At 40.7% G+C, this 25,152-nt stretch overlaps 1 protein-coding gene across 3 annotated transcripts; it reads right to left on the reverse strand.

Annotated features, from left to right (window-relative positions):
- Window positions 1-27: 27 nt before the first annotated feature.
- Window positions 28-22,917, reverse strand: LOC128299744 (sodium-dependent neutral amino acid transporter B(0)AT3). 3 transcript variants are annotated; one of them, XM_053035790.1, is made up of 12 exons: window positions 22,730-22,917; window positions 19,319-19,737; window positions 9,102-9,334; window positions 8,457-9,031; window positions 8,239-8,386; window positions 7,962-8,163; window positions 7,731-7,890; window positions 7,477-7,639; window positions 7,212-7,412; window positions 5,699-5,767; window positions 3,286-4,193; window positions 2,119-2,248 (listed from the first exon to the last, which is right to left on the reverse strand). In XM_053035790.1, the coding sequence occupies exons 2-11, from the start codon at window positions 19,605-19,607 to the stop codon at window positions 3,996-3,998; spliced, it is 2,238 nt and encodes a 745-aa protein (XP_052891750.1). In that variant the 5' UTR covers window positions 19,608-19,737; window positions 22,730-22,917; the 3' UTR covers window positions 2,119-2,248; window positions 3,286-3,995. The 3 variants fall into 3 exon arrangements, with proteins under 3 accessions (XP_052891751.1, XP_052891750.1, XP_052891752.1); XM_053035792.1 differs by lacking the exons at window positions 2,119-2,248; window positions 3,286-4,193 and adding an exon at window positions 4,831-5,059; XM_053035791.1 differs by lacking the exons at window positions 3,286-4,193; window positions 5,699-5,767 and having other exon boundaries at window positions 28-2,248.
- Between the last annotated feature and the right edge of the window lie 2,235 nt (window positions 22,918-25,152).

A 25,152-nucleotide genomic window follows, 5' to 3' on the forward strand; every position in this document is an offset into this window, starting at 1 on the left:
TTTTTTTTTACTTTTCTGTTTATTAGTTTTGTGTTACTTTAATTCTTTTATTTTCATTTGATGGTTTCTCTAGCCTATGGGGAATTGTGGAAAGGAAATGAATCAAATAAACCCAATTAATGCACTAAAAGATATTGATATTGATAAATGAGACTATAGTGGCACTATGTGTCTTCCATCTGTCACTTTTTTCTGTATGTTGTTGGGTTCCTTTTCTTTTTGCTACAATTGGTTTAAGGTTAGGCAGTCGAAGAATTTCATACCGTGTTTGTGTCATCGGTTAAACATAATGTTGGTTCTCTTCTATCACTTTCTTACATGCCGTTGGGCGCACCTGCCGAGAAGTAGGCTTCATTGAAACCAACAATTTGCAGTAAATTGCAAAGGTTCCAAAATTAGTAACGTATCGCTTTTTCGGAAACTTTATATCCAGATGTCTAATTTGAACAAACTGAACCTAAAACCGGTTAATTTTATTCATTACGAAAGGACCAATGCAAATATGGTTCATTAAAATACGGACAATCTTAAGTTTGTCCTTAAACAACAACAAAATTGGGAAAGGGGGAATCTTCTTTAGTTTGGATACTTTTTTTTAACGAAACGTATTTTGTTCATTACAAAAAAAAAAAAAAAATAAACAAATAAGAAATCTGATTCGTTTCCATTTCCCATTTTCGCAAACCCTTCATTAGAATGTCTTACAAGAGCTTTTCCCCAACACTTCACGCTTTGGTTGAGAACGTACCGTAATATCTTACACACTTCACATGCACTTAAGTAATAATTATTTGTTTCACTTAACATTAGTCTATTCTGCTGAGCACTGCGCTATAATGGTGTTTGCTCGAGAGAGAGAGTGTATGGTTTTTTTTGGTTCGTAACTGTATTATGGCAAACTATAGTAATCGCGCAACTGTCTAAACTAAAGCACAGATATAAATATTGGGTTTGGGTTTGCAGTGTAAACAATTTCTAACACTTTCGGGCGCCTAATGCTACGATTATTGTACGAGCGCACAAGGTGGTGCTGGGGCACAACATTTTTTCCACCGGAGCGAGGTATTGAACTTAATAAAATTAACGTATTAAACGGTTCGGCTCAACGATAGCTTCGGCATAACGAAATTGTCACACGTGTCTGCTATTTAATGGTTGTGTCCCCCTCGTTTTTCAATGTGCATCACCTTTTAGTAAGATTTTTCGTTTTTTTTTGCAATATTTTTGACGTCTTTTGTTGGTTTTATTTTTAAATTTCGTGTCTGCCTCTTCTACTGGGGGGAAAAACGCATACCACCTATCGTGGTGTTTGTGTAATCATTTCGTTGAAACAGTACAATTTGTACAACAGGAAAATACACACCTATAGCGGGTAACTAGCAAAAAACCCAAAGAATACTGCATTTTCCAGCTGTGGCACTCCATTGTGTGGGCGAATTGGGGTACCATCTTTCCCTAGTCAACGTCGAAATTAACGCGGTCGCTTTCAGCCAAATGATAACCGTTCGCTACACACCTACCACCAGGTGATTCGGGAGGAAGAAGGTTTTAAAATCAGCTCCAAGAGCTAAACTGCCCCACAGCGCATGGGCGCTGAATTAAGTTTGACCTTACTTGTCCTGGATCGATCCTAATTAATCTATTACAAATAGCTTGATTTTCAGCATCTTCTGCTTAATATACATGATATTTACAAGTAACAATGTTATCCTTTTCTGCGGTTGCAGCTGTGCTGTCATCTGTCGCTACATCATCACTATTGAATGCTCCTCTCCCACCGGAATGAGGGAGAAAAACCGAAGGACTTAGTCGGTGCCAGGCATACCCGCACGCTCGAGCGCGCATCTAGCGAAGGAACAGGGGTTGGTTAACTGTCTAAACCAGAGTACACTAAAAACAAAGTTGATAAAAGCTTCCACACCACACCACACCAATCATCACGGTCGTCGTTGAGCGTTGGTATTGGCCGGTTGCACCACATTTCGCCGAACGATTAGAAATCGACCACCTCCATCCGGAACGGTTTTTTCCGCGAACCGGGGCTCAGTACGTCGGGTGTGAGATGATGCTGGTTTTTAAACTGGAGCTGTTGCGGTTTACTATGCGGCGACGACATCATGCCACCGGTCTTTTTCGCCAACATTTTGCCCATCGTCGGTGGTTCGTCTTCGTCGTCCGAATCGCTCCGAACATTGACCGGGCCGCCTAGTGCAGGTCCACTAAAATCGTCATCATCATCATCGTCGTCCTGTTTGAAAATGAGAAAAAGGGAAACAATTGTAATTTTTTAAAACTAGAATAAGGTATAATTTTTTTTTAAAACAGTATCAAAAAAAATAGATAACACCTAGAAGAAGAAGTAGGCAAAATTATATTTCATTCTCAGAAGTACGATTTCAGTAAAAGAAACCAACCAACAAATAGTAGATATAGGGATATTCACATGATATCACAAAATTGTCACCATTTATCATATACTTTAACATACAATTCAGCTATTGCAGCACATGATGTCACACAAGGCCAGTATGATGAGGCTTCCATATTCATTATTTAAATAGTTATTCTGATAATTAATAATTCTAGTCCTTATTGCTATATCAACTGTTGGTTTTGTGTTAGCCGAGCATTCTTGGGATAAGGCTAAATATTAGAGGTCTTAAAACACTCTACTCTTACGTGCAGTAAGAATAAGAATTTAACTTTTCTAAAATACATAACAAATTGCTTTTTTGATATCATCTGCTGCGTTTGTGATAAATGGTGATTGTCATGTTGTAATATTTTGCGAGTAACCCTGCAAAACTAGAACTGGAATGCGTGACTGGCATTACATGGAAAATTTAAACGCGTGACTGGCATTCAAATAATGTATAAATCGTCTATTAAACTTAATTATACCTACCTAGCTACAGTAATAAAAAAATAATTAAACATGCAGGGTTTCCCAAAGAAAAAGGACTCATTTCATAGAAGTAAGAACTATTGATGCGATAATTTAAAAATAAAGCTTAAATTAAACTTACTATGGGGAAACGTTCAAGTAACCTCATGCGATTTTGCTTTTGAATAATACGTTTTTTTTGTGTGGTAAACAGGACATAAGTTTGATCGATGTACATAAAATCATTATTTTTTAGATGCAATGTATAAAAATACTTTAACGGAACGTAAACATAGAGTGAGTGCGATCGTATGCAAAACGTACATAAAACGGATCTATTTTCCTACGTAAGGAGAAGAACAGAAATTATACTTTTTTGTCTATTTCTTACTTATAATTACCATATTGTCATTGAATTGATAGATTCGGCAATGGATGGCTTATTTACGCTTTTATCAGCATTTTTCCCATCTTTTATGTAGTCGTACAAGTGCGTTTGAATAATATGACGGTCCTAGGTACGTAAATGTGGGTGTGTGAGTTTACGCACACGGCAACCAAGTGGAGCAGTACTGCCGCTTCTCGGTAGCATTATTCCGGCAAATTGTAAAACTATCGAGCTGAACGTGGCGTAGCGTTTTAGATACGGTATCAACATCAACAATAAACTCTAAGAGCTTTTTATCGTGTGTGTTTTTTGTTTTGCCAAACTTGGTTTTTTGGTTGGTTGGAATAGAATTTCGTAATTTTGTGGTTTTTTTGTCACTCTCTCTGTTTGGTAACTGACACTAATAATAACACGCTAGCGCTTTATACATGGATGCACGCGTTCGTTGACGGTTGGTGAAATTTTCCGTATGCTGCCAAAAGTTCTCCGCCAGAGCCGCGCCACGTGTTCGGAGTATTCGTGGAGTGTGGAGTGTTCCGTTCGTGAGCAATAATGCGTTCAAGATTTTTGCTAAAGTTTGCTTAACCACACCTCGTGCGTACAGAATTTCAGTGTTCAATTGGTGCGTTCTGGTGCATTACATTACATACGCACAGCGGAGGCTGCAATAAACACCCATCGGCGTTGTTGATGAACAGCGCGGTTTGAGGATCACGTACAGGTCTACTGCTTCATGATGGACTTCCTGGTGCCGGTACTGGTGATGGTGGTGGTGACGAGTGTCGCATTATTACCGGCACTACCGGTACCGATGGTGGAGGTGTTCGAACTGCCATTGCCGTAACTAACACTACCGGCGCTGGGCCTTCCGGTTTTGCCCGGTGACGTTTTACCGCGTTTGCTAGCGTCATCGGTTTTCGTCTATAACTTTCAAGTAATAAACTCCATGTCAATGTCACATTGACGCGAGCGTGCTAGACACTACAACCGCTAAACAGGGGATGCACTACTGACATACTGGCACTAAGTTCGGTCAGCGGCCATCAGTCGGATTGCGAAACAGCTAGTGATCGTATAATGGTGGCGATCGGTGATGAAAAATGACAAAAGCTTGATCTACGGTACGGGACACGACAATTAAATGATTGCGAAACGGATGCAAAAAAGAACCAACTTTTAAGATGATGCAAGAAAGAGCTTTAACGTGAACGTTTAATGGTGCGGTAGTTTAATTTAAAGAAACGGTAGTGCAAGATTTAAACGTTTGAAAATAGAAAAAAAAAACAAGACCTGAGATTGTCGTTTCGTGGAAGGTGTTGGTAGTAGTTTGGAGTTTACAGAATTTCACTTGCTTTTCGAAGCTTTCGAAGGAATGTGCGAAGAAAACACTTTCGCGCACAGATATGATGATGATAATACCAATCGGTGGACTATATACTTTCTGCGTATGCGCATGCGGTTCGCATCGATCGGCAACTCCCACTACCTTTTATCGAGCGTCAGACTTGATCGGGGGATTTGTTTTTAGTTATTTTATTTTATTTTTTTTTTTGCTAGCGTACCTAATATGCTAGTGAAGCAATCAACATGAGAGCACAGCACTACAACGGATGACGATGTTTTTGGGTATGAGGTGCCGGTGAGATGCGGGATTTTTGCCTTTGCACCGACTGTTCGTCACGCAAATGCGATGGTGAGGACTTGGATTCAAATTAATATATGCTACATTTTATCACTTGAAGGTTGTGTTTTTAGTTTTTGTTTCTTTTTGGAATTTATGAGCGTATCTATGAAATTGAAGAGAACGGAGAAAAGAAAGAGAAGAAAGAGTTGTGGAAGAAACGGGGAAATGGAGTAGGACACATCAAGTTAGTATATATGAACAGTATGAGATGATTGAAGGTAGTTTAGAGCAAGCAATGGCTGTGTGAAATCGATCAGTGTTAATAATTATATGTTCACGTTTTAAAGGAAAATATATCATGAATATATAACAAAGATTTATAAATCAAGGTGAAATTTAATATAATAAATCGAAAAGAAAATATTTTTTTATAAAATATCTTAGAGAAAGATTGGTGAAATGAATATAAATTAGAAATAAATAAACAACTGTAATTGTGTTTAATATTTCAAGGAGCTAAAGACATCTAATCACTTGAACACATAATTTTAACACTGATTTTTTTTAACTAGGTCGATGGCAAGATAACATTTAAATGATTTATGATCGAAAAATCAACGTACGTGTATTGAAACATCAATAGAAAAACAGCCATCTTACTAAAAATGTATTTGGAGCTGATACGTTTGATGACGTTGGATGGATTTCAAAAGACAAAATGAAGGATCTTACGATCCATACTACACAGAACGAGATGATGATCAATGGCGTGTGAAAGCGTGTAAAATACGATAAAACTTACATCAAAATCACCGATCGTGAAGCGTGTAGCTGCCAGCGATTGCGGAGGTGGTAAGTCAGGGCTAACGACCTGCATTATCGCATGGATGGTTTATTCAAACGGTGGCACAGTAAATTCGTTGATTAGTTCGGTTTCCGTTTTTAGACAAATAAAACACCAAAGCAAGCACACGACACGGCAATTAATGGTAATGGTACATCGAATGAGCAATAGATATTCAAGTTTTCAAATGTGTTATAAATGTGTGTGTTTCCAACGGCCAACAGTGGACAGAGCACAACGAGAAAGAAGATAAGAAAAGGGAGAGAAAGAAGATTTTAGCATGAATGAATGAATTAGTACAACGTGGAAACATTTCGTGTGACGCTTGAAATGGTATGGTCGAACACGACATTGACGTGTGTGATTGTTTCGATAATACAAAGCAATAGAACTTAAAGTACGTCTTAGAATAACAAAAAAACAAATTTCAACCTCCTTTGTGGAATAACAACAAAACACTGTTAATTATCTTAAATGCTAATGCCTTTTCATAAATATGTTCTGTAAAATATCTTTCCTTAAGTTAAATTCTAATTTTTTCTTACTTATTATTCCCAAAACTGGTTTGTATTAAACGTACTTATTGAGTTTCTTTTAAAAACTAATCAACTGTAGTTCCTCGAATCCGTTCGTTACGGGAACCTTCGTAGTTCTTGGGAATGATACTAATTTGCGTAAATGTTTGTTCATTTTGGCACGAGCAAGCTGTCATATTTTAAACATTAATAATACATTAACGATTACAGGCAGTCCTCGAGATACGCTATTATGGTGGACCGCTATAACGCAGGAAAAATCCACGCAATTCGAATTTCCGCGTAAGTCGAATCCTGGTGCAATTTCGTTTATACTTCAAAGTCACACAGTCGACTTCCTTCTCTGCACTTAATTTAGTCAGCAAATCAAGCGATTTTTAGAAAGATTACATTAAAATAAGTTAGAAAGAAAGGTTTTATATGACCGAAAAAGGATTAAAGATCTAATTTTTCAGATTATCATTAGATTTTGTGCTATAAACTAGTTCATTTATCGAATTTCCAAAAGCCGCATATATCTCCGAATCCGCGTATAAAAGGAACCCCGCGTATCTCGGGGACTGCCTGTAATTCCAAAACGACTTGGTATACGTTGAATTGTTCGTTCCCGTTAGTATAGAAATAAATATGGCATAACTTTGGGAATATTCATCAAGTTTGTTGTTGAAATAGTTTTCTTTTGATATTAGAATGTAGAAGTTTTTTTTGTTTAACTGTCGTAACAGTCGAAGTGTTGCAATATTCCATTGATTCTCCTAAATCAAATGTGGTATACCAACAGGTATACTTGTTAGAATAACGATGTAAACAGCTAAATTCTTAAGTAATAATTCTCTTACGCCGTAATAATGTCCTAGATAAAATATATGCTGTGATAAAAAAAGGGGAATAACAAACGAAACGCGTAATAAATACATGCAGAGCCTATTACTTACGTCGTCTTCATCAATCATTTCCTTGGTGGAGGCTGTCGTTTCATTTCTTCGGATCGATCCCTGGTGTATGTCGAGATCAACCTTCAGTATCTGGAACCGTCGTAACAGGAAGACCACTGGCATAGGCAGCACACCGGCAACAATCATCGCTAGTGCGATGCCCATCACCCAATTAGGATATGATTTGTTTTCGACAATTCCCTGAAGAGGAAGGAAAGAAATGAGACTTCGTTGCGTTTGAACATGACCATCGGCTACCACTTACCAATTCCCCATTCCATGCGCCGTACGTTGGATTTCGAAGTAGCATCGAAAGTATAGAAGACAGCAGAATGCAACCCATGATGGCGGGACCAATATATCGCCAGGTCATTTGCCAGTAGAGACCCGGCCGAATGCCCGTCATTTGGTAAATATCTTCCGTGAACCTTGTTTTTAAATTACAGACAGGAAGAACGAACGTTGATATTAGTAAATTTAATGTTCATTATCAAATAGACGCCAAAGCATGAAACATACTTCTCATGTCCGTAGATGTATATGACGGCAATCATTTCCATCAGCGCAACCACAACCAATCCAATCGTGCCGGCGAAAGAATCGAACATTTTCAGCCAATATTCGCCCGCACCGGTGGTGAAAATGAGACCCACCGAGAAACAGAATGCACAGACAACACCTGCGAAAGTATTTGCAAAAACAGTTAAGGTGATATTCACCACACGACAAACCAACCGCCGTGGTACGTACCAGTAACGTACGGTTTCCGAATCCTTTTGAAGATATCGATATCAAATATGGTACAAAGCATTCCTTCCAAAATACCGATCTGAGATCCTAAGCCTAAAGAGAGCAACATGGTGAAAAATAGCACAGCCCAGAAGGGAGAACCTGGTAGTTCGACGATGGCTTCGGTGAATACGATGAACGCAAGGCCGGTTCCTTCGGCAGCCTAGAAAAATTATACAAAATATTCTTTAAGATCCGTTGAGGCGTTTGGGACTCGAATTGCTCAACGATATCTTACACTGGACAACTGATCCTCCAGGCTGCATTTTTCAAACTCCCATTCTTTCGTCATCGTTTCGTTCAGGCTGGCCATCGCGTGTTCGTACTCGCTGTTATCGACGTCCATCGATGGAAGTAGATTGTGTTTCACTAAAATATGCTTATTTCTAATGGGTAGATAAAGAGTGTCAGACATAACGCGACAGAATGCCTCCCGAATATCGCCACCCTACTTACACTTGAATGCATCGATCGACTCCTAGCGTCGCCTTATAGCCTAGAATGGCAAAGATTACGACACTGGCGTAGATGGCGGTGATCGCATTGCAGACCGACACCAGCAGCACATCGCGCACGCAGTTGTTTTTGGGCGTGTTGTAACTGCCGAACGCAATCAGCGATCCGAACGCGAGTCCGAACGAGTAAAAGACTTGCGTGGCGGCGTCAAGCCACACCGTCGGTTCGAGCAGCTTCTCCACCTTCGGTGTGTACATGTGCATTAACCCGGCCCCGGCCCCTTTGAGGGTGATACCACGAATGAAGAAGATCGTCAGGACGATGTAGGGAAAGAGGGAGGTGAAGTACACTACTTTGCCCGAGCTCTGGATGCCCTTCATCACGATGAAGAACACCACGGTCCAGGACAGCATCAGGCAGAGCACGATCCACCATTTGAAGCCGCCGGTTTCGTCTATACTCGGCGCAGCGTCCAACGTGGTGCGATACCAGAAGTAAGCGGTCTCGGACGACCGTTCACACTCTTCCACGTCGGTTCCGTTCAGCTGTGGACAGACGGCCCACGGTAATGGATACTACAAAATAAAAAAAGAATCGCAACGTTACCAAAGCGCAAGGGACGGGACTCGGGAGCCCACCACTTACCCGAAAGCTGTTGAAAAAGTAGTAGAAGCACCAGGTAATGATGACATTATAGTAGATCGCCACAAACAACGTAACGATGCAGGAGCTGATACCGATGCCACCGAGCCACGGATGGATTGTGTTCCACACGCCAAGCGCACCGAGCCGCATCCGCTGTCCCATGCCGAGTTCGATCAGAAACAGGGGTATACCCTCAAGAATCAGCATAATCATAAAGGGTATGAGAAAAGCACCTGTGTCGTGGAGGGAAGAAAGAAAATAAAACATTATTCACGCGTTTTTTGTGATACACTATCTAACCAGTGCGAGGGGCCGATCGAAGAGGACACGGTGTAGACAAGGGGGTTGTGCGCGGTGTTGTTTCTCTTTTCACTCGATAAAATTGTTGATTTTGATAAGAAATTGAGTTTTCTTGTTCGAACGAGTGTATTTCCCGTGAGAGTACTTTTATCGTCGGATTGCTTGCTTTGATTGCGTTTATCGTGTGTTTGTATCGTGTGCTACATGCTTAAGGAGGTAGCAAGTACCAATCACCGTAATGGAACACGTTGAAGTGTGGAGCATGCTTGAAGGTTTGCTTGTTTTGCATGAAAGACCAATATGGCGTTATAAAACCTTTAGCTACATGAACTTTATAGAATTTATTTTTATAGTCATTTTGTATACAAGTTCTCAGAATCACCGTTTTGTCAAGATTCTAGAACATGTCAGGCCTGGATTCAAATCACAAGTAAACCAAGTTCCATCCTCTGTTTAAAAAAGGAAGAATTTCCATATCTCATCTAAGTCTATGAAACTGCTGATGACTATGATACATTTATCCCCTAATAGTTCCATAATAATGAGAAACTTTAGAGTGAAGTATTGACGAATAGACGTTATTATTACGAGACTCTTTCATTAACGTTGAAGTCGCATCCGTCGCATTGTTCTGGAGGGTAACATTTAATGATACAATGAGAACTCCTTTGGGATCTTTTAGATCTTTGGTACTTTGCCAAGAGATAAGATGATAAATGTCACATGACTCGTTAAATATCGAGTGCAGGTAGATGGAGAACTTTCAATGTCCTTAGCTACTCGCAAACGTTTGCTTCAGGAAAGAGGAGTGCCGTTAGACTTGGTACATCCCGAAACTCAAAGGAGAAATCCTCGAGGGCTAAAAGGACAATCTACATCTTGGTATACGTTAATGACATAGACATCATTGCTTAATGATTTTCAGTTGCGAACATGGTGAGAAACGCACAAGATGATCGTAAAACAGACCGAGGAATCTCCTTTATCCAAAACACTTGTCGTGACAATAGAAGTTGGAACATTACAAAACATTTAAAGCGACCAAGTACACCCGAGATAATGTGATCTTTAACGGTTTGGAGATGGGAATTTCTTCAAATGAATGTGAATTATACACTAGATTAAGTTACCTTTAGTTCTGCGCAATATGGCCTTGCCGTTGTTGAATAAAAAAAACATTTAAAGTCGTTTCCAGAGGCGAAAGAGACCCAGGAGGTCCAAAACCTCTCTAATCATTCACAACAACATTTAAAGTCCTAGTAACGGTATCATCCTCTGAGGAACTCTCTCCAAAGCTGCGGAAAAACTTCTTAACCGCGTGTGAAAGAATTCAAGGCTCTAAGAGATGTACAATAATCACTAAATTAAGCAGTAAATAAGACTCGTTAGGTTTCGCAAGGTGAGCTGAACATGTCATGAAAGGAGCCGGATAGTATACCGTTCCGTAGTATACCGAGATAAATGGCGAATGACGTCGATGTTCGACCAAGAGAGGTTGAAAAAATGAGTAATCGCAATCGCTTCAAATACCAGAGAGAAATCCTCAAATATATTTATAACATTTTTCAAATAAATTTCACTTTAAAAATCACATCCTTGATCTATAAAATAATTAGCTGCCGTGTCAGTCATTCAAGAAAAAAATAAGAAAAATTTTGGAGCCTCAGCCAAATCAGCCTGTTAACAAACACATTCAATACATCCCTCTTTCCCCGTACGGCTAATCCTTGTGTGGTTTTTTTGTTGGTCTGTAGCTTCCAGCGAAGATAATTGGTACATGGTGGATAGTTGTTTTTTTGTGCCAGCCAGCAAGAAAGCCCGACCTGTCCGGCCCGGCAATGGGGCATCGATTCGTTTCGCCACATTCCTTCGACCGTAAACGAAGCCACGGTTGTCGATCTTTCGTGTGCCGATGGTTCGTGCTGGATTAGCCTAGCTTTAGGCGCACTAATCATTTCCAGCCGATGGTGCCACGTGCCCCGGGTATGCGGTGCCGTCCGGCGAGACCATGCCACGGGAACATTCACCGGTGTGATACGTTCCGCGTTCAAGCGAATGAATCGATCGTCGGGGAGGTTATTATAGCAGCAGTTAGCTGGAGATTATGCCGAAGGATGGCATGACAGCAGGTTATTTATTTCTGGTTCCACGAAACCGAACCAGGTTGCTGTTGCAAGGTCAATCCCGGGAAAACAATTTGACCTGCACATTTATAAATAGTTTGCAACTGCTGGTGGAAAAGATGCATTGTGATGTATTTTTCCAACCTTTCGCAGCACCCGTTCGTGTCTTTCGCTCCAGTAACGGGAGGGCGAACGTTGGTGCATGTTAGGCCAGCTCTTGTGACTGGTGTAACACATCAAACTTGTCCAATTGCCAGTGGTTTGAACCATCGAGGCGCCCACGAGACGCGAACCAGAAGTGCTTTGGTGGAAAAACCCGACAATAGAGTTGCATTAGTACGCATGCAGTGGTGGCAGTGCTTTATATTTGTTATGATTACAATTTTCCTCTGTGCTCTCTGTGTGTTTACTGATTATAGCATGCGCGAATGCGCTATGGGAGAATGCAAAATGTGAAGGAATGTCAGTGCAACCAATCATTTCTTCATTTTTCTCAATTGATCGAATGTTTTTTTAACAAACGAGCGTGGAAAAGATGAAACGAAGGTTACACTTAGTGTATTTCAGCCACATAAATTGATGGCATCCGAAACAACTGTAGCACCCGTAGATTATGAGTAATATATAGTTTATTTATTGTTTATTGTACTTATAAAAAAAAACAACATTTTAATAAAATAAAATAATAATTATACAATAATACTAATATTAAATAATAAAGATTATAATAATCTTTTTTTTCAAAAAACTTCATCATAGCCAACTCTCAGCCCAAACAACACTTTCACAATTCTCCGTCATACTTATTTCACAGGAAATTTGTGCGAACAAAGTGATGCAGTTTTCCAGTGCACAGTCGAGTGCACACACTGCACCTCCGAAAACAGCTGTTTGCCATCATGCGCTTCATTAAAGTGGCGTTAGTCACAGCGCGGAGCAGCGAGTGCAAAGCGTAGGAGGAAACCATTTATAATTACTAAATGACTCATTTGACCATAAAAGCCCACTAGAGATACTTAAATGAATCATCTTCTTTAGATGCGATGTAGCTATGCAGCGGTGTAAATTTTATTTCCTTCCAAGTTAGGGTTCAAAAATAATGAACATGGAGTTATATGCAATTGCATTCACACTGTATGGGCACCCTGTTTCTGTCACTAGCAGATGTGCATTTTTGCAAACGTTGCTCTCAACTAGGCCCATCATTAGAAGCCGGACAAATGGTATTATTAAAAACGCTTGTCCACTTGCTCTACTTGATGAAGTGCTTACGGTGCCGTACACTTGCACAAGCTGCCAGTAAATCTGCACATGGATCACTGTTTCATCCGTGCGGCCGGAACGTGCCCATACCGATGGAAATTGTTGTAACTTTCGGTTGATGGATGTGGAAAATGACAGTGAGTTAGGAACGTGCTGTAGATGGAGGTATTGTTCGTCAGTCAATTTACGTGCAAAAGATCACGGGAAACGTTGTACAAATCGGACATTCATTCAGTGTTCTGTCAGTGGTGAGAAGGGAAGCTATTTTTACCGTTTTCCAATGAATGCAATGCTTGCGGCTTATTTGATTGACATTCAATTACAATGCGTTGGATGGAAGTCGTAAGCTTCTGACCATTATGTGTGATGTTGCAGTAGCATAACTGAAAAGTTTCATACCGCATTCTTTCATAAAAGGCATAATTTTCTCTTTAATTCTAAGTAAAAGTCGAACGCAAACAGTTTATGGAAAATGTGACAGTTTTTATCAATGTGATAAGTGTTACTACCGTTTCGATTGCTGTTTGTTGGATGCATTTACCCTGTCAACATCAAAAGCTCTCTGTGCCGTTCCATTGGCGAAATTGGGAATACGCAAGGCCTCTACACCACCGGTTCTGCGTTCAATTCTGCACTGGACCTCATAAAGAGGGGAATGACTTATCCTTCTTCTTTGGTATACATGTTGGGGTTATATGCTTTTCTTCTACCTTAGGCTCATCAGTTGTTCATATTTAAGGGTTTATAAGGGGTCTAATTTGTCTTTGGGATAGTGATGCGTGGGTTGACCCGAACCTACCGGATTTAGGAAAGGAGCCATCAGTTACCCGAGTAAGATCGGATCGACGTGTAGGTACAAGTAGGTAGGGGTCAGTTGATGCAATGCTCAGGTCGATGCAAGCTGCCTTAAGCGACACTAGCCGGCTCGTGGGTGTAGCGAGTTCGGGTTGGAGTCCGAATTAAGAAAGATAAGTAGCTTCAGTAGTAGGTGCAAAACGATTCCGTATAATTTTGAGTTGCTAAATCCGTTCTTCTGAATTTCATTTTTCATGGGTTAGGAAGCGTCAGAAACAAGTTTTGAGGTCACTTAAAATAAACCATTTTTATGTGATCTCGTCGGGAATTGCGCAACTTTGTTCTTGATCCATGGGCTGGTGTTAGTTTTTATGCAATATCGATTTGCAGGAAATAGTTGCCGTTGAATTTCCGAAGTTTTTCCTGGGTTTTAGAGGAGTTTTAGCGGTAGTTTCTTGTTCCTTAATGCACTATGTTACAAAACCTATGTATCGATACAGCCTGTAACTTCTTTCTCTTGGTGTAACGACCTATTTGACCATGTCTGCCATTTCTGGTTAACTAAACTTATTTTAGCACGTCAGCCGGATAGTCAGTCCAAGCTACGGGGGATTCGATCAGGATGGGATTTTGGACTCCTGCCGTGTGAAGACCGGCGCCTTTACCAACACAACATTCACTGATGTACTGTGACTCAAACATTTTCTCAAAAGATTTCTCAGTTTTCTTCGGTTTGTCGCAGATATTTTAGGAAATTTCTATGCTCAAGCTTTCCTACAGGTAGTTTAAAGTTTGAGCTAGTTTTTTTTGTTTTTAATGGGAATTTGACTTTGTTTTACTTGTTGTTTGACCACAACGATTGAATCTAAACCGCTCACGGTCATGTACCGTCGTCTGCCTATCAATTATCCCGTGGCTTCGCCATCATTGCATCTGAAATTGGGCCTACGACGCCTTCTTTATCCATGTGGACGACCGATCGTCCGGTGTCATTCTCATGACGTCATGACCAGCCCTCCGGAGTGTAGTGACTCTAATGCACTGTACGATAAGTGAGTTCCTTCTACAGCTTGTCATTGCAGTGACGTCTCCATAAATACCGGGCCAATAATCCTTCTGAGAATGTCTGATGCTATGTAAGTGCCATTTAGTCCCAGCTCCGTTCGCCGTGACAGGTGTTTCTTCAGACTAGGGAAAGACCGGTCAGCAGTCAGCGAACATCTCCACATCAATGTTGCTGTCGGTGCTGCGGTTTTCCCATTGTCAAATCTACTTTTAATTATTTCGCTTCTTCCGTCAAATACAAAGATGCAGGTAAATATTAATGTATTATCCTACATTCGTTACGCCCTTGCTACCCGGCCCAACTGTCCCTTGTTGCGCCACGTCGTAGAACATCAAATTACCGAAATGTGTCGTCCAAAAATAAAACCGTCGACCGCGACGCCTAGTAGCTGCGTCATTGGTTCATGTTTGCCATTTTCCATTTAATATTTCATGCTCTAGTTTAATGGCAGCGGCAGAACGGATTTTCTATGGCATCGTACCCTATTTTCCCCCGCCGGTAACGGTCACCCTTTCGGTGTTGTGTAAGCGTCACGGGCACGAGTCGCCGCTCGAATTGCGATCAAGTGCATCGTCATTTTCCCGCTTTTCACCCGATGCCGCGATCCATGCTGCGTTGGCTGCATCATGCTTCTACTCGCGATAGAGTTAGTGTTTTTTTCATATCACAGCTATCGGGAAGGAGTGGTTGTAGTAGTAGTAGTGGTAGTGGCAGTACGCGCCATGAGTTTCATAACTTGGTTTCCTCGTGCGACCGTCACGGCCATGCGACCGACAGTGGTGGGGGAAATGGGGTCCGCCGGCCGCAAAACCACTGGCACCTGCCAATCACCAGTGAGCGCCGTGTAAAATGGGGCTGTGCTTACGGCGCTGTAGGTCAGCAGTGTCTAGGGCGCCGTGACACGCAATCCTTCGTTACAGCGATGGAAGAGGATGTGTTTTTAGCCAACCGTTCCCACAGCCACACGAGTTTCCCCCCATTCGAGACAAACAATTTCCTCGCCCCTTTGGTGCCTGGATTGGTTTGTTCCGGAGAAAAATAATGTATTTTTGCTTCGTTGGTGGCTGCACCAACACACAACGTTCACGATGCAATATCAATCGATCGAAAAAGCTGGACTTTACACTTCCTCGCTCGATTGATCGATTGTGGCCCTCGGCTGCGGGCACCAATGTAGTGCGACGTATTTATAGTACCTTACACACCCGACCGGTACCGGCTCGCTTGGCGCCATTCGTGCGATTTTCATTGGCATCCGTCGGGGACACGCATTGAGGCGGGCGAAGGCGGCCAGCGAAGGTAGAAGGTCTGTGTCATAGGTGAGAAAAATGTGCCTCGGACTGAGGGTGAGCGTATTTTCCATCGGTTGAGTCAACTTTGTACCACTGCTCGCAGGTGCGCAGTTGAAAAATCTGGACACCAGGTACATGTGGGCTAATGTTTCACTGCTCAGGCATGTTGCCACACCATGATCCATGCGTTATTTTTACCACCATGTGATTGCCACTGACAAGCTATGTCGACTCCTTTTTTTCCCCAAACGTCCACCCGAATGAGTGATGCATTTGTTTACGTCTTGTGGGCGAAAGTTCGACACATCATCAGCACGAGAGCAGAGTGGGTTCTTAGCGCAGCTGCTTAGTACACCGGTGAGCGCAAACAGCTCAAGTGAGTGAGTAATGCTGGCCTCCTAATGTTGCATCTGGGCCAGCGACAAACAATTACGAACATCGGTACCTTCAATTAATGCAAACCACTTCCGCAGCGCCACATACTGCGTTGGTCAGCCAGTCCGGTTACAGTGCCAATGCAGTTCATTGGCAGGGTGTAATTGTAGTTTGCAGCCGAAGCGCGAGCGGTGAGCGAAGCGAAAATTGCGCAAAGAGGGTGTGCCAACGTTCGCCTAATGACGCAAAATCTGTGCAATTTGTATTGTCCGATCGATTCGCAGTGAAGTGTGGCTCGAATGTCAACCGGCGAGCTTTCTAGCCCCGGTTTGTTGCCGCTGCTCGTGAACTTGTGAAGCACCGCGAGCGGCCAAGGGCGGAAGGCGCCTGCTAATGGGTTTTACTAGAATGTACCTCGGAAGAAGAAAGGGAAACGGATCGAGGAGCGTTGACTGATGAATGAAACTAAATTGCCGGTCGATAGCATCGCACGAGGCAAGATCAAGGTTGATCGTTTTAACCGCGCAACGATTGTAATGGAGGCGCCTAGCCTTTTTAGAGCCGATTGAAATTGACATCAATCACACGCTGGTGCTAACTGGTTGAAACTGAAAACGCTACAGTGAGTTATTTAGTTCATTTGGTTCATTTTGCTGCCAAGTGAACCATTCTGTTTGTTTTTTTTTGAATTCACGAAGAACGGTAAGTCCACATCGCTAATTGTTTTGTTCATTATAGCTTCTAAAGTATTATATCGAGATCTAACAAATAGCAATTTGTTTTAGATAAGTAAGAGGTATAATTTAATTATACAAAAAATGTGTACTATTCATGGATATTTACTCTTTTTCATGAGTGTTCAGTATCTTCAAGCTTCGGAGCAGCAAGGCATACATAAAATAATATCATAAAAATATGTTTGTTCAATTTTTGTACTGAAACAAAGTTATTGTTATAAGCCAATAACGTTTTTTTTTACTTCTTGTTGTTTGTTGTATTCATAGGGACTTTGAGCTGGCCAGCTACATTCGCCTCTTATACTTTTTTTTATTCTCCATCTTCTAGTTCATCTTATTTTTTTTCTTCTAAGACTAATGACCTTCAGATAATTGAACAAGCGAGATTTGAACTAAGACTTTTGGTTCACTACACCGAACTCCGGGCCACAACAACATTATTTTAGTTTAAGCTTATCGATTGTTTTAATCTATTCGAAATCTGAATCTAACCTTATTCTGGCTGTACTAGGGCACCTTATTCTGGCTGTACACGGTCACTACAAATCAATTTAATGTTAGGGGAAAAGGGAAATATTCAATACCATCACTTATATTAACTTTATATACCTTTCTTATATTACCTTATATTACCTTTATATACCTTGCAAGGATTTCTTTAAATTTAAGAAGATTGCATGATCAAATTGCAGTTAGTTGGAAAATTTACAAATAAACCTGAACTATTTTAACCTAAGTATAAAATATGTTGGTGTTAGAGAAGGATAAAAATCAATAGAATGATTTAATGAATGAATGAGGGTTAACTGTTTTAACCTTATACCAAATGGAGACGCATGCTCTAAAAGTAAAAGTTTTGGCATGGCACGTTTGCGGCGTGTTTCGATTAAACATTTGAAAGGTATTCCATTCGAAAGCATCGGAATGTTTGAAAATTGTTGTTTAATCGATTGAATTGATGAGCATAGCTCAAACTTTTCCGGTGTAAAATATCGCTTTACGATGAATATGATTGGGTAATATCTTTGAATTTTAATAATTTAATTATAATATTCTTAATTGTTTATTTAAAGGTCTATTTGTAGGTATTTTACTCAACAGGACCGTACAAAAACACAGAGCAGCACAGTACCCAGAACTATGGGTGAACAAAATCAAAGAATTGGCCAAAAATGGTTGACCGCTTCTGGTTGTTGTGGTCCCCTTAAAGAAGAAAAACAATTCGAATCGTTCATTTTAAATAAATATTCAAACAGAGTGAGTGAGTGATTATCGACCAACGAGCAATATTTGTGCTGCTACATTAGACCTTGGCAAGCAACACTTCTAAAGAATCGCAAAAAAAGTAAGCATTGTTCCACATTGCCAAAGATCGTCAAATAGACATGATTCTTTTGCGCGTATCCAATTACCGTCAGCCAAGACTAGGTCGCTGTGTCGATTCTTCTAGCCCTTCTATTAACGCTTGAAAGGCCCGCTGTCAGTATCAATCGAAGTGCGAACCAATGGGTGCTGATTGGAACAAATTTCCGTAATTGATACGAAGTGCAGTGTGCGTACGCAAACAGTTGCAGCGATCGGGCGATACAGTCGAGATGCGAGGGGTGATAGGGTTCGATAATAAATTAAACGCTCACTGTGGAGGTTCCACGTTGCAAGGCGAATGTTATGGAGTTTTCAGTACAATTTTGTACGAGCGGTGGGGTAAAATCGAAAAATAAAATTATCGAAAACAATCGGAATACATATGGATTAAAGGAAGAATGTTAGAATTGTTTTCACAATTTTAATTTAAGGGAACTTTTAGTAAACATTATTGCATCAGCTCAATTAAAATAAGAATTATTTGGGTCATTTAATACAAAAAATATTCTTTCCATTCCCTTTTTGCGAATAATATTTCTCCCCAAACCTGCAAGAAATAAATGCCTAGAATAGTCTTTCGTATGTTTCGTAGCAAAAGTGTTATACTGGTAGTATAACGGTTATCTGAATCCACTACCGTTGGACCACTTCCAATGTTAGGCAAGTGCAAGTGAAATAAACTGCTCACCAAATTCAGGCAGCTGAATGTAATCCTCGGAAAGGGCCAGTGAAATTGATATTAATTCAATAATTTATCACCCCGCCCCGGATGGTACATCTGTTGGTGAACGATTTTTGGCCACCAGCCCACCAGTATTATGGCTACGGCGAAAAATATCGATCGTAGCGCGGGCCTTCGTATCAACGGGGGCCTTCGGTATTAACAGCAAAGCACACTTACCTCCTCCGTTCTGCTGGCAGAGGTACGGAAACCGCCAGATGTTGCCAAGCCCAACCGAGTACCCGATAATACTGAGGAAAAACTGCATCTTGCCGGACCAGGCGGCGCGGTCCGGGTCGCCATCGGGCAGGGCGCCGGCACCGTCGCGCGATCCGATCGAGCTGCGGTCCGGCGGTGACAGCATGATCGTAACACCGTGCGTCCCATCGCCCCGGGCACGTGTGTTGAGCGGGGCCATCTCGTGCCCATTGTTCCGCGGGCCCGGCACCCCGTCCACCTTAGTCGTCATCGTCACTGGGCGGGTCGTCAGTGGGTAACCGTTGTCTTGGCTGCGGATCCGTTGTGCACCACTTTACGATGTCACGCTTCGAGTGCCGATCCAATGTCACGGTTTTGCCGCCGGGAGTTCTGCCGCCGAACTGGAAGTATACAGTGAGGAGGAGGAGGAGGAGTGGAGTTTAGTGAACGACGATGGAGTAACGTCACATTTAATTAGCACGCAACAACAAAACATAACGTTCTTCCCTATCATTGTTAAGATGGGAATGGCCCGCTGGGAATATACTTCTCACGAGAGCTCATTTTGTGGCGCGGGTGACATCGTCCATGGTTCACTACGCTTGGCATCTGTTGTTTATGTGTTTTTATGTGCTGGGTTTGTGCAGGCAATGCAATATAAATTATTCCTCGGGCGTATTCCAATAATGTAGCGAAGTGTTGCAAGTACGTACTGCCGCAATCGTATCAGTGTACAGCTGATATGCTATTCGATACAGCACGAGTACAGTAACAGAGTGTTTTTCTTGTTTTTCGTGTAACTAACGAGAATTCCTATTTTAAATACGAAAAAACTAATCTGCCATTAATAATCGTATACGTACAGTGGTCGGCAAAAAAACGTGTCCACCTCATTTTTGATCAAATTTTTCTTCAATTTACTGGATCACATTAAAGTAAGCACTATTGCAGAAATTTTTTGATATCTTGTTTTTTCTTAAAATTTGTTACAATAATTGAATACTGAAAACCAGAGCAAATCGCTCATAGAAAATAAAATCAATTTGGACCGAAAAAAATAATTTGCAAAAAAAAAAAATTCAGTCTTTTCCCGAGTCACGCGAATCTCAAAATGTTGGCTGTTTTTGTAATTTTGTATGTGTAATTTAAATTTTTATTCGTCATATTTCAAATTTTCCCAAAACTACGTTAGGTTTTAATATTAGAAACATTAATTTTGGTAAATATTTTTCTCTAACTGTCGAAATAAACATAAAAATATCAATTATCGATGTGCTTCCTAACGTGAAATGGCAAAATCGATCCCTAAATACTAAAATTAGACGATATTATAAAAGGGAATTCGAGTTACGCGAATTTCTATGTCCCTTAACTTGGGAAAAGACTGTACCCACCTCAGTTTGTCAGCAGATATGGTATGTTTGATGCAATAAAAAATATTTTAATAGTTTATGAATATTTCTTTGGTCTTTTGCAGCTTTAACATGCTCTTCCTAAGGATTTTCTTATAATGTGAACCTTGCTCGTCCCAAGCGTTCTTCAGGGCTTCAAATAATGTCTTTTACGTGAATCCAATGTTGCCTATTCTGGCATCGAGATATCGATGCGTGAGCTTTGTGGCAGCCACCTAGCTGTTAGACTTATCAAGACCAGAGGGAATCTTTTGTTTTCTGCAAAGTATGCTAAGGATCTGAGCAATTTTGAGCAACATTCTGAGCAACAGTTCAAGAGCTCCATCACCATCCTCCTCAGTACGGTTATGCCGGTTTGTTTCGCTGAACATTGCTAGTTTTTAAATTTTTTTTGGGTAGGCAATTCCTGATTTATTTGAACGTGTTTACTTTCAAAGAGATTTTTCCAACTGTTGGTTTGCTGATATTGTCCTTTACAGCGAAAACCTAACGATATTCTCTATCCGCCACATCACGAACTACCAAATTTTGAATACAAAAATAAATAAAATCGTTTTTGTACTTTTTTAATTAAAAAAAAAATACAATTATTATAATTTAAAAAGTATATGAGCAAAATAACAAATGGAAAATTCAGCGATATTTGAATAAATAAGAGGTTGAGGCACTTGTTTTTTGTCTACCACTGTAAGTCTAGCGAGTGAGCGAATTATCATATCACCTTTCATGTTAGTATTTGAGTGTAATTTGGGAATTGATAAGCACAAAAAGCTGCCCCTAATCGTTAGTCGACATTTTCCTTTCTGGCAATCTATCTGCCAGAGAAAGTTAGATCGTGGAAAAGCTGTGTCGTGTTTTCGGTATTGATATCATTATCATTTAATCACTTTTCGCCAAAGGGAACACGACCTGCGGTGCGACACCATTAGTATCGTCAACCGGATCAAGAGATCGGAAGGGCTAGGCAGGTTGTTAGCAAATATGCAAAGGTGCACAACATACACGGTTCACAACACGTAGCTTTCTTTTGCGTTCCTTAATTCGTACGATTGTTAACGGTGCTTTGGTGGGAGCGTGGTACCACTTCCAGACAACTCGAAAACCTCCATTCCTCCTTTCCCATTCCTTATTCCGGGTGGATGTTTTATCGCAACAGAACGAATCATGATGCGCCAAGGACTGTCGGTAACGAGCAGTTAATGCAGGACAGGGCATAATGTACGTGTCCATCCGTTCGAACGAGAAGCGTACGGAGGGAAATAAAATAAATAAAAGAGAAATAATCACCGAAAAGTGTACCGTGTCGGGTCGGTTGGCGCTGCAGAAATCGTGCCCGGTAGCGGTCACACACATCGCCAGGACGAGGTTGTTCGTGATCGTCTGGCAGGACGATTGCTACCGCCACTAATGCTGCCACGAAATTGAAGGTTTGTGGCCATTTTATTATGTGTGTGTGCCAGGGATATAATGGTATATTGCACTCTCTTTTTCATATTTTTTTTTCTATAGTGAAGTACGAATATGATTGAAATGGTACCATAATAATGTTTTAATAATATGCAATTACTGGAATTAACTAACCTTGGGAAGTTTCTTTAACTAAACTAAACTATAGTTGGAATTTATCAATGATATTTTCATAAAACATTTTTTTTAATTTTAAATCCTCAGAGTTTCCTCAGATAATGCCATAATGTTCATGGTACCATAATAATGTTTTAATAATATGCATTTACTGCAATTAACTAACATTGGGAAGATTCTTTAACTAAACTATTATATAGTTGTAGTTTTCAATAAAAATAATAAAACATTCTTTAAATTTTAAATAAAAAAAACTTAGAGTTGCCTCAGTTAATGCCATGATGTTGAAAGAACTAACGACATTTTAGGTAAAATAGCTATCAAACTCAAGCTTCAACATAAAATACACCTGTATTAATTATAAATTTATTACAAACATTCCGAAAGTCGAACTCACCTGCGATACGTAGACTTCAAGGTAGAAACTTGTAGAAAAAGACGCACTGCTGTTTGATCAATAATGTTTGATAGTTTTCCGTCTTTAACCACTTAATATTCCCCGAACAGCTGGTTGGTCTCGTCGAGATTTACACTTCAAACGGTTTCGTTAAACATTTGATTACACTTAGCACTTGGGTCGCACTTGTCTTGCTGTAGATGTTATCAAAGAGAATTTTCGATTAATATTAACTTTGGCCAAAATTTTCCCCTGATGGCTCTCTCCGAATAAACTCGCCGCAAATGGACATACGGTCATAACTACACTTTTATCACTGTTTCCTCCCTTAAAACGGTAACGTAATCCAACTGAAGCAGCAAAAGAACGCTCGGTTCGTCCTTGACACGGAGCAGTATGGTGCCACTGAATTTAACCGACTCGCCCGCAAAACCAGCGCCAGGTGTGCGCAATGCAGCAGGATTCACACAGCACTCGTAACCACGTTCATCATTCGTCTACGTGTATGCAGAACTGAGGACGGTAGCGGTCTGGTATAATTTGACTCGATGGAAGTTTTGTGTGGCCTCGCGTCCACGAACGAAAGGATGTTCCTAAAGACGTTGGATCAATGCGAAACGGAATGGTAAACTGTTACGGCCAGCAGCATCGATTTCGGTGTGTTTGGTCGGTGAATCGCAGCGCAGCTTTATTCGAAAAAAAAAACAACATAATAATGGAGCAACATTTGCAAATGGAGCGAAAACCCGACGGGCACCGCGGGAAGTTTTTGTGCACAGCGGGAAGGCACCCAATTGGGTAGGAAATGGAAAACTTGCCATTGTTTGCCAACCGGGAGATGATTTATCCGTAATGCTGGCTATAGCAATGGAGAGGCGCGCGCGGAAAAGCCGAAGTCGTTGGCCCAGCCTGACCTCGTCCGATGCTATTGGCGGTGGTGGTGTTTTTCGGGCATCAGGGCGAAAGCTTTTACATTTCTATGTGACCTCCGGAACTCCCACACTTTGGTGGAGCATCGTCGAAGCCATAATCTCACTTCCGAAAGCGAAATGATGTGGGTGGACATCCGCTTTGCGTGTGCTCAATTCCCGAAAGGGTTGCCAGAAACTGGGTATCATACGACCTTTTTGAACTTTCCGCCCGGCCGGATGGAGACAACGCCCAGCGCGCTTTACAGCGAGTGATAGTTTACCCATTAATTGGTACGGAATGTTTCGATGGGACACATGCAAACATTTTGATGCGTTATGTAAGCATATGTACTTGAGCTATTTCTCGTATCTCGAGGGATCTTCTGGAATACTGAACTTTTAGGTTTGTTTAGGATCTTACCATTAATAAGGCTAATGAATTTTTAAGCTGAAATTAAGCCTTGAATTTTCATTTAAATGTTATGTTAACAGTTTGTTGAGATTCCCAGCAGTAACACTGACCGAATGCTCTGGTTACATGGAAATTCTTCAGTTCTGATAAAGCTCTCGTTTGTGAGAGATGTGCTTTAAAGCACATTATTTCCTTTTTTGTGACCAATTACAATGTCGAAGCCACTAAAAACACCACCTGCAGTCACTCTTGAATGTTCTCATCAATCAATCAGACATATTCATATATCAGACATATCAGACATATCAGACATAGGCTGAGCATGTCATGTGAATGTTACCAGACAACCATATCAATAAAATTGTTTCGTAAGCAATACAGATCGCGTAGAGGTTCTACTACTTGCGGGGTGGGATCGAGCTATTGGAATTTAGTATTCCACCGAAATAAATATTATAAACATGCAACAACCCACGAGATACGCGATTTTTTGGAAATTTGACAGTTGAGTTTATAGTACTCAACTATACCCGTGTTTATAGCACAACATTTAAGCAAAAAGGTGATAAATTAGTCGCAAATGCCTTGAACAAATAAATTAATGAATAATTCAAGTGTAGAGAAGGAAATCTTAAGTATAAGTATAAGTATAACAAGTATAAACGTCAAGTATAAACGAAATTGCACCAGGATTCCCGGGTTAAAGCGGTTCGCTATAATAGTGGACCGCTATAACCCGGAAAAAATCCCCGTAACTCAAATTTCTGCGTAATCGGATCCTGGAGCAATTTCGTTTATACTTTAAAGTCACAGAGTTGACTTCCTTCTGTGAGCCTAATTTATTCACCGAATCAAGCGATTTGTAGAAAGATTACATTCAAATAGGTAAGAAACAAATGTTTTATATGACCAAAAAAGGCTTTTTGACCAAATTCTCATCTTTTTCCTTGGATGTTGTCCTATAAACTAGCTCATCTGTCAAATTTCCAAAAACCGCGTATCTCCGAAACCACGTATAACATGAACCGCGTATCTCAGAGACTGCCTGTACTTTTTAAAACAACATTGAAAATTTTGATAAAGATCATTAATTCATTCAT

This window comes from Anopheles moucheti, chromosome 2 (genome assembly GCF_943734755.1).
Source record: "Anopheles moucheti chromosome 2, idAnoMoucSN_F20_07, whole genome shotgun sequence".
In the NCBI taxonomy this organism is placed as follows: domain Eukaryota; kingdom Metazoa; phylum Arthropoda; class Insecta; order Diptera; family Culicidae; genus Anopheles; species Anopheles moucheti.